Source organism: Hordeum vulgare, chromosome 4H (genome assembly GCF_904849725.1).
Source record: "Hordeum vulgare subsp. vulgare chromosome 4H, MorexV3_pseudomolecules_assembly, whole genome shotgun sequence".
In the NCBI taxonomy this organism is placed as follows: domain Eukaryota; kingdom Viridiplantae; phylum Streptophyta; class Magnoliopsida; order Poales; family Poaceae; genus Hordeum; species Hordeum vulgare.
The window spans coordinates 180,509,732-180,520,232 of record NC_058521.1 but is presented as its reverse complement, the minus strand read 5'-3'; the positions used below and the strand labels follow the sequence as shown (position 1 = coordinate 180,520,232).

Genomic DNA, 10,501 nt, shown 5'->3' with positions numbered 1-10,501 from the left:
GACATGCTTTACCGTAAACCATTTTTTACGGAGACATGCCCATGGGATTCTTATAAGCAGTTATATTAGCCCACAGTGCATCATCGAGCTTCTTAGACCAATTCTTTCTAGACCTATTGACAGTCTTTTGCAGAATTAGTTTAATCTCTCTATTACTTAGCTCTACTTGACCACTGGACTAAGGATGATAGGGAGATGCAATTATATGGTTGACATCATACTTAGCAAGCGTTTTACAGAAAGCACCATGAATAAAATGTGAACCACCATAAGTCATTACATATCTAGGGACTCCAAATCTAGGGAAAATAACTTCTTTAAGCATCCTGATAGAGTTGTTGTGATCAGCACTACTAGTTGGGATAGCTTCTACCCACTTAGTAACGTAATCAACATCAACTAGGATATGAGTATACCCGTTGGATTTTGGAAAAGGTCCCATATAATCAAAACCCCAAACATCAAATGGTTCAATGACAAGTGAATAATTCATAGTCATTTCCTAACGTTTAATGATATCACCTATTCTCTGACATTCGTCACAAGACAAGACAAACTTACGGGCATCCTTGAAGAGAGTGGGCCAATAGAAACATGATTGCAATTCCTTGTGTGCAGTTCTATCTCCCGCATGGTGTCCTCCGTAAGCCTCGGAGTGACACTTCTGTAGGATCTGTCCCTGTTCATGTTCAGGTACACAACGTCTAATAACACCATCTACTCCTTCCTTATAAAGGTGAGGATCATCCCAAAAGTAATGTCTCAAATCAAAGAAGAATTTCTTCTTTTGCTGGTATGTGAAACTAGGTGGTATATATTTGGCAACGATATAATTTGCATAATCAGCATACCACGGTGTACTACGTGAAGTATTGATATCATACAATTGCTCATCAGGAAAGCTATCATCAATAGGTTGTGGGTCATCAAGAACATTCTACAACCTAGACAAGTTATCTGCTATGGGGTTCTCAGCACCCTTCCTATCGACAACATGCAAATCAAATTCTTGTAGCAAGAGAACTCATCTGATAAGTCTAGATTTAGCATCTTTCTTTTTCATGAGGTACTTAATAGCACCATGATCAGTGTGAATAGTGACGTTGGAATCAACTATGTAAGATCTGAACTTTTCACATGCAAACACGACTGCTAAAAATTCCTTTTCCATAGTAGCATAGATTCTTTGGGCACTGTCTAGAGTTTTACTAGCATAGTGAATAACATTCAACTTCTTATCAACTCTTTGTCCTAGGACAGCACCCACAGCATAATCACTAGCATCATACATGATTTCAAAAGGTAAGTTCCAATTGAACAATAGGCGCAGTTATCAAGGCCTTTTAAGTATTTTGAAGGCTTCCTCAGAATCATCGTCCAAAACAAAAGGAATATCCTTTTGCAAGAGATTGGTAAGAGGCCTAGAAATCTTAGAAAAATCCTTAATGAACCTTCTATACAAACCAGCATGACCAAGGAAACTTCTTATACCTTTGATATTTGTAGGGCATGGCATTTTCTCGATCGCATCAACCTTAGCCTTATCGACTTCAATACCTCTTTCAGAAATTTTATGTCCTAAGATGATGCCTTCATTAACCATAAAGTGGCACTTCTCCCAATTCAAGACAAGGTTGGTATCTTTACATCTCTGCAAGACTCGATCAAGGTTGCTGAGGCAATCATCAAAAGAAGACCCGTAAATGGAGAAGTCATCCATGAAAACCTCAACAATCTTTTCACAAAAGTCAGAGAATATAGCCATCAGACATCTTTGAAAGGTAGCAGGTGCATTACATAAGCCAAAAGGCGTACGTCTTTAAGCAAAGGTACCGAAAGGGCAGGTGAAAGTGGTTTTCTCCTGATCAGATTGTGCAACAGGTATTTGGGAGAAACGAGAATAAACATCTAGAAAGCAGAAGTGTGTGTGTTTAGACAGTCTTTCTAGCATTTGGTCGATAAAAGGAAAAGGGTAATGATCTTTCCTAGTGGCCTTATTCAATTTCCTAAAATCAATCACCATCCTATAGCGAGTAATAATCCTCTGAGGGATCAATTCATCCTTATCATTAGGGACAACGGTAATACCTCCCTTTTTAGGGACGCAATGCACCAGACTTACCCAATCACTATGAGCAATAGGATAGATAATACCTGCTTCCAGGAGATTTAGTATTTCTTTTCTTACTACCTCTTTCATCTTAGGATTTAATCTCCGTTGATGATCAGCAACTGGTTTGGAATCAGGATCAGTTTTAATCTTGTGCTGGCATAGAATGGGACTAATGCCCTTAAGATCATCAAGAGTATATCCAATAGCAGCACGGTGCTTCCTCAGAGTTTTTAGTAACTTCTTTTCTTCATGCTCTGAGAGGCTAGCACTAATAATAACAGGATATATCTCTTTTTCATCGAGGTAAGCATACTTAAGAGTATCAGGTAACTGCTTAAGCTCAAACACAGGATCACCCTTTGGTGGGGGTGGATCTCCAAGCAGTTCAACGGGCAAATTATTCTTAAGGATAAGATGTTGTTCAAAGATAACTCTATCTATCTCATTCCTTTCATCCATATGCATATCATTTTCAGTAGGAGGCACACAATAGAAGCTAGAGCAATAATTTCATCCTTACGAGGCAACTCTTTTTCATGAGGTTGTCTACCAAACTTGGAGAAATTGAACTCATGTGACACACCTTCAAAGCCAACAGTGACAGTTTGCTTCTCACAGTCAATATGAGCATTGACAGTATTAAGAAAAGGTCTGCCAAATATGATGGGACTAAAGCTATCTTATGTGATAGCAAGAACAAGAAAATCACGAGGATACTTCGTTTTACCACACAAGACTTCAACATCTCTAACAATTCACAAAGGGCAGATAGTATCTCTATTGGCAAGCTGAATAGTCACATCAATAGGTTCCATGTCAACAGGTGCAATCTCGTCTTTAATTTCATCGTATAAGGATTGAGGTATTGCACTAACACTAGCACCCACGACACACAAACCATGATAACAATGATCTCCTATCTTAACAAAAACAACATGCGTGCCAACAACAGGCCTATGTTTCTCTCTAGCATATGGTTTAGCAATTCTAGGAGCATCTTCACAGAAGTGAATATCAAGGCCATCAATATTGTCGGACAGGAGATCTTTGATAATAGCAATGCTAGGTTCAACTCTAATTTTCTCAGGGGTGTAGGTGTTCTAATGTAGCCCCTACGTATCATAGTTGAAACTTTAGAATGATCCTTTATCCTAATAGGGAAAGGTGGTTTCTCAATGTAAGCACTAGGAACAATAGGATCATTATAAGCAATGACTTTCTCTTCAACTGGATTGGGTACAACTACATTGACTTCTAAGGGAGGATGATATTTAAACCACTTCTCTTTAGGGAGATCAATATGAGCAGCAAATGATTCACAAAATGAAGCTACTATCTCAGAGTCAAGTCCAAATTTAGCGCTAAAATCACAAAAAGTATTTGTTTCAACAAAGGATTTAACGCAATCAAACTTGAGATTCATACCTGACTCCTTAACTTCATAAAACTCTCAATCTTCAGAGTTGCGTTTAATTCTTTCTAATAAATTCCATCTGAAGTCAATATCTCTCTTCATAAAAGAACCGGTACAAGAAGTGTCAAGCATGGTGCGATTATCATGAGAAAGCCGAGCATAGAAGTTCTGAATGATAATTTCTCTCGAGATCTCATGGTTGGGGCATGGCCAAAAATTATAAATATAATTCCGATCACGATGTACCAAATGCATAGGATAAAACCTTTGATGAAATTCCAATTTCAATCGGTTGTAGTTCCATGATCCAGTATCATCACATAACCTATACCATGTCAATGCTCTATCCCTCAAAGATAACGGAAAGACCTTCTTCTTGACCTCATCCTCGGGCAAACCTGCAAGCTTAAATAAACCACAAACTTCATCTACATAGATTAGATGCAAGTCGGGATGTGATGTTCCATCTCTTGTAAAAGGATTACCCAGCAGTTTCTCAGGCATACCCGAACGAAATTCATAGCAAATATTTTCAGTAGGTGCAGCAGGTTGAGGAGCAACTCCTTGTGCTTCCGTTCGAGGTGAAGATACCACGAACAAGCTCCTCAAAGGATTAGTTTCCATAGTGACAAGTGACAACAAATTTCAGCACACTATATAAATGTTTCCTTACCAAATTCCACTTACGAAAGGCGCTTCACTCCCCGACAACGGCGCCAGAAAAGAGTCTTGATGACCCACAAGTGTAGGGGATCTATCGTAGTCCTTTCGATAAGTAAGAGTGTCGAACCCAACGAGGAGCAGAAGGATCTGACAAGTGGTTTTCAGCAAGGTATTCTCTGCAAGCACTGAAATTATCGGTAACAGATAGTTGTGTGATAAGATGATTCGTAGCAAGTAGCAAGTAACAATAGTAACAAAGGTGCAACAATATGACCCAATCCCTTTTGTAGCAAGCGGCAAGCCTGGACAAACTCTTATAGGAGGTAAAGCGCTCCCGAGGACACATGGGAATTTCTGTCAAGCTAGTTTTCATCATGTTCATATGATTCGCGTCCGCTACTTTGATAATTTGATATGTGGGTGGACCCGTGCTTGGGTGCTGCCCTTACTTGGACAAACATCCCACTTATGATTAACCCCTCTCGCAAGCATCGCAACTACGAAATAAGAATTAATACTAAGTCTAACCATAGCATTAAACTAGTGGATCCAAATCAGCCCCTTACGAAGCAACACATAAACTAGGGTTTAAGCTTCTGTCACTCTAGCAACCCATCATCTACTTACTACTTTCCAATGCCTTCCTCTAGGCCCAAATAATGGTGAAGTGTTATGTAGTCGATGTTCACATAACACCACTAGTATCGAACGAATACCAAATTCACATGACTACTTATAGCATGACTTATCCCATGTCCTCAGGAACAAAAGTGACTACTCACAAAGCATAATAATATTCATGACCAAAGAGGTTTTGAATAGCATCAAGGATCTGAACATATAATCTTCCACCGAGTAATCCAACTAGCATCAACTATAAAGAGTAACTAACACTACTAGCAACCTTACAGGTACCAATCGAAGTCGCGAGACAGAGATTGGTTACAAGAGATGAACTAGGGTTTGGAGATGAGATGGTGCTAATGAAGATGTTGACGGTGACGAGTCCCCTCCGATGAGAGGAGTGTTGGTGATGACGATGGCAACGATTTCCCCCTCCGAGAGGGAAGTTTCCCCGATAGGACGGCCCTGCCGGAGCTCTAGATTGGTTCTGCTCAAGTTGCGCCTCGTGGCGGCGGCGATTCCTCCCGAAAGCCTCCTCCTGCTTTTTTTTTGGAACGAAATCCTCCTTATAGCAAAAGAGGGGGGGTCAGAGGTCCAACAGGGAGCCCACAAGCCCCCTAGGCGCGGCCGGGGGGTAGGTTGTGCCTAGCAGGCTTGTGGCCTCCTGGTGGCTCCCCTCTGGTACTTCTTACGCTCAGTATTCTTTATAAATTCCGAAATACTTCCTCGTTGATTTTCATGGCTTTTGGAGTTGCGCAGAATAGATATCTCAAACTTGCTCCTTTTTCAGGCCAGAATTCCAGGTGCCGGCATTCTCCCTCTTCATGTAAACCTTGCAAAATAAGAGAGAAAAGGCATAACTATAGTACCGTGAAGTGTAATAACAACCCATAAAGCGATAAATACCAACATAAAAGCATGATGCAAAATGGACGTATCAAGTTCGCTTCATCACCCTTTCCTCTTTAAGGAAAAATCAACGCAAGCTCAAGAGGTAAAAAGCTGCACAATACGTGAGACCGCACTGCACAAACAAATGTGATGCTTGCCGTGCTCATCCAAGTGGGGGGAGAGCCGAGCACTACCATGGGGAGCTAGGCCCCGCTTCGCTTCATGTGATCTCCCTTCATCTGCTCCAGTCGGGGTGGTGTGGATCCGGGTCACGTGGCGCTGCTCGCCAGGGTGAGGGGTGAGGGAACGATGGAGAAGCTTGGGGAGGAGGGTGGGGGGTTGTTCGGATCCGTCGCTAGCTTGGCAAGGGGTGGCGGGGGAGCTCCGAGCCTCAATCTCCTTGGCGTCACCAGGCGCGCGCGGGGGGAGACCTCCATCCATGAGGGGTGTCACCGTCGGGGAGGCGCCCATAGGTGGGATGGCGACGGGCGGAGGTGGTGAGGGCTGGAGCCGTTACAGGATTCGTTCGCAATGGCCCCCGTCGGAGCACATGAGCAGCAGACGATGGTGGACCTAATGGCCATCAAGAAGGTGGGGGCAAGTCCGTGGATATGATGAGGTGGACAGTAGGATCGAGGTAGGTGTGGTCGGAGTGGGTGGCGGCGACCTCCGTGCGGAAAGAGGGGAGGGAAGGGGCGGAGCCGGGGGAGTAGATCGAGGGGGGCTGGGGGCGCCAGGTTACGAGGCCTTATATTAGGGGGGTCGTGCCGGCGGCGCGGCCCTTGGTCCCCGATGGCAGAAACTAGGAGGTTGGGGAAGACGATGTGACCGTGTGAGAGAAGTTAATGGTCTTGCGGCGAGTGGACTTTTTATTGTGTACCCGCGATCTGTTTGGGATGGGTATGGTGATCGATTTGATGGTTTCGGAGGTGCGAAAGTGATGTGAGAATAACTATTTTGGTGTTAAAATAAGGCCTTAAGGGTCAAGTTAGAATAAACCACCCTATATCTAAGTATATAGGGTGGTTTATTCTAACTTGACCCTTAAGGCCTTATTTTAACCCAAAAGCCTTATTGTTTTTAAAAAGAGCCTTATTTAAAAAAAGCTTATTCTGACACAAGAAGCGCACTGCCCGATGCACCGAAGCGAACTCGCAGCACCAATAGGGGATTTTTTTCATTGTTTTAACCCATAAGACGTAAGTAATTCACAGAATGAACTCGATCTGAAAGTATTTCCGGATCTGACCCTTTTAGAAACGCCAGAGTCCGTGGCGTTGCTGCTCCACGTAGAAACGCCTGTCTAACGTGGCGTTTCTGGTCTACATTGGAACGCCAGTCTAGCGTGCGTTGCAGCCTCAGACCGAAACGCCAATGCCTTTGGCGTTGCAACCCAGGTGACAAACGCCATGAATGATGGCGTTTCTAAAAGGGTCGGCGGCGGCGGCACGGCCGCGGAGGGCACGGGCGGGGCCGCCAGCGGGTCGGCCGGGGTGGCATTGGGCAACTTGACCGGGGCTGGGGAGGCGGCCGCCGGGGAGGCCTTGGTGGTCCCCGGCGAGGGGGCGGCGAGGACGCCATTGGGGCCTCAGGCTAGCAGAGCAGCAGCAGCAACAGATATCTTGTTGTTGCTGGGGACGGAGGGGGGAAGTGGTTCCATGCACCGAATCCGGGGAGAAAGAAAGAAAGGAAATCCGCCCGCGGAATCCGTGCAGAAAGGAGGCAGATTTCTCGTCGTGTGTGTGGGATGGGAAAATCTCACCTGAAGAAACGGAGGGAACACTCTGGAGCCAAGATCCCCACCTTTTCACCACGGATTCGCACCGAATTCCGCAGGAGGAGGAGGAGGAAGAAGAAGAAGAAGAAGAAGGTGGAGAACCGAGAGGAGGAAGATGGTGGCTCTCAGATGAGATGAGATGAGATGAGATGAGATGAAATGAGTTGAACTCAGGTCAGATCCAGCAGTAAAGCTAGCGGTGGCGGCATTGAAGGCGGGCCGCGGAAACAACAACAACTGGACTGGAGTAGTAAACCAAAAGAGATTCCCCTCCTCCTCCTCCTCCTCCCGTGACCGCCCCGCCCGTGATCCCCCACTGATGATGACGACGATGATGGCTTTGTAAAAACCTCTCTCCGGTCCAGTGCTGGACTCCACTCCACCCTACTGCTTCTGCTACTCGCGGGACTGACTCTGACCGGAGCTGGGGCTCGAGGAGGTGGAGTGGAAAAGCACGACTTCTAAGTGGTAGAAACGCCATCATTCATGGCGTTTGTCACCTGGGTTGCAACGCCAAAGGCATTGGCGTTTCGGTCTGGGGCTGCAACGCACGCTAGACTGACGTTCCAATGTAGACCAGAAACGCCACGTTAGACAGGCGTTTCTACGTGGAGCAGCAAGGCCACGGTCTCTGACGTTTCTAAAAGGGTCAGATCCGGAATACTTTCAGATCGAGTTCATTCTGTGAATTACTTACGGTTAAAACAGTGAAAAAATCCCCAATAGGCAATAGCAACGAAAAAAAAACTCGCTGTCCCATTTGCCATGACACCGACCCACCCCACCTTCCTGCCGAATCCAAGCGCCCCCAACCCACCGTCATCGCCCCGCCGCGGCCCGCCGCCCACCACGTCCTGCCCCGTCGTGGCGGACCATCCCACCCCATCTCGCACCGCCGTGGCCTGCCGCCCACCACGTCGTGTCCCGTCGTGTCCCCGCGGCTCGCCGTCCCAACGTCGCCAGATCCCCACCCCGCACACCTTCCCCCGCGTGCACCGTGCCAGCCACCCTCACCTGCACCATGCACAGACCCGACTAGATCTGGCCACCCCCTGCCCCCTCATTGGACTCTGGCTTCACGAGCAACGCGGACGCCCAGGGGGTCCTGCCACCGCAGCCCCGGCCCGGCCCCTGGCCCGCGCGCCACCGTGCCTCCGCGACCCCACTCACCGCCACCCCGGGCGCCATCGCGCTCCTCACCAGCGGCCGGATCCAGGGAGTCGGACATATTGTCCACCCCACCGGCCTTCCATTTTCTACCATTCCCTGCCTCGCTGGGGCCGATGGGAAATCCCTCTTTCACAGAGCTCCGCAAGCCACGACCGCATCGGGGCCGACGATTTCGGCAAGATCCGTCGTGCCTCCCACAGGATCCAAGCGGGGTTGAGCTTCACCAGGTATCCACCGGCGACCAGTACTCTGTGTCTCCCCTGTTCTACCTCCCCTTCTCCTCCCGTAAGGGTTCGTTCCCACAAACAGAGAGTTCGCTTGGTTATTTATTGCGGTTTTTTAGTGACCCGCATAGTAGTTTGCTTGTTCGAGTTGACTGCCGACCACACCTCGTGAGGGTCGCCACCGACGATTTCAGCCGTTGGTGTGTGCATGTGCGCATACCTGCCCAAACGGGCCGGCCCGGTACGGCCCGCTTAGGCACCAATATTAACCGGGCCGTGTCGGTCCATGTGCGCAGGGTTTGGCACCGGAGCTAAGCAGGCCGGTCCGTGGACACACTTAGCACGATTTTAGGCCTTTTTAATAGTTTTTGGGCTGATTTTAAATTATTGGGCTATTTTATATGTTATATATATAAAACAAAAAATGCAAACGGGTCGTGCAGAGTTGGCCCGCGTGCCCAACCTTGAGGCCCAGGCACGGTCCGAGGCGGGTTGCGTGCCTCGCACGGGTCTGTTTAAGTTGTGTCGTGCCCGGCCCATGGCGTGCCGTGTCGGCGGGCTCGCGGGTCGTCCTGTTTAGCCTGACCCGTTTGGCGAGCTATACATGTGCGGTTCTGCATCGCCTTCGTTGGTGCCTAAGGTTTTTCCCACATGTGTGTTGTAATGCGGCAGCTTGGGGTTTCATGGCGTTCTTGGCGCAGTTCGATAACCCCTTTTGCTAATGCGGACAACCGTCAACCATCTCCCCTCCCCTCGTTGAACTACATCACTGTCAGCGTCAGTGTCCTTGGTGTGCAGTTCACTTGTGTTATTGCTCTTGAACATCCCCGAGTAGGAGTGCAGCTCGTCTTTGTACTGTTTTTTTTTAACTTGTGCGAGCCAGTTCGCTATCAAAATTTGTAGTGAATTGTTCATGCTTTTATTTCTGCTCGTGTTTCGAAGATGTCCTAATTTTTTGTAGATTTTGGATTTGCATGTGTTGTGCGGTTCCAGTGTAGATGAGGTTCGAGCGTGGTCCGCTTATTTTTTGATTGCAGTGTAAAGAGAAAATATGATCCAGAGTGGTGCATGACGATATGAAGTTCCATAGCGTGGTCAAGCAGTCTGCGTCATAGTGTGTCATGGTCCTTGGGGTGTGCAGTTGGATCTATTGTGTTCATGAGCATCATCAGCAGCCATAGAGAGTGGCGTAGAACATAAAGTGTGCGTGTAGTTTGGTTACTCTGAAACGATTGACAATGGTATAGTTTACTGTGAAATGCTTTGTGGTTCACTTGTAAAAATACGGAATAACATATTGTTGTTCACTATAATTGATCCAATGGTCTAGACACATTTATATGAAAAATAAAAAATGAAGTTCACTTACATGTCGAATGCAGTCTTATTTTTCATCTGAAGAAGTGCAATTTTCTAACGCATGCATCATGAAAAACAGAGTGATAAGGGACAAAAAAATGAAGTTCGCTTGTGTGTTGGGTGAAGTGTTGTTTTTCATCTAAAGAAGTACAATTTTCAGAGTCATGCATCATGAAAAATAGAGTGATAATGGATAAAAAAATGAAGTTCGCTTGCCCGGTGGATGCAGTGCGGTTTTCCATCTAAAGCAGTGCGCTCTTTTTTTT

The 10,501-nt window shown here is 46.6% G+C and overlaps 1 protein-coding gene across 1 annotated transcript; it reads left to right on the top strand.

Moving 5' to 3' along the window:
• The first annotated feature begins 8,246 nt into the window (after window positions 1–8,246).
• LOC123446300 (extensin-like) lies at window positions 8,247–10,224 on the top strand. Its single transcript, XM_045122972.1, has 2 exons — window positions 8,247–8,879; window positions 9,914–10,224. The coding sequence occupies exons 1-2, from the start codon at window positions 8,248–8,250 to the stop codon at window positions 9,954–9,956; spliced, it is 675 nt and encodes a 224-aa protein (XP_044978907.1). The 5' UTR covers window position 8,247; the 3' UTR covers window positions 9,957–10,224.
• The last annotated feature ends 277 nt before the right edge of the window (window positions 10,225–10,501 follow it).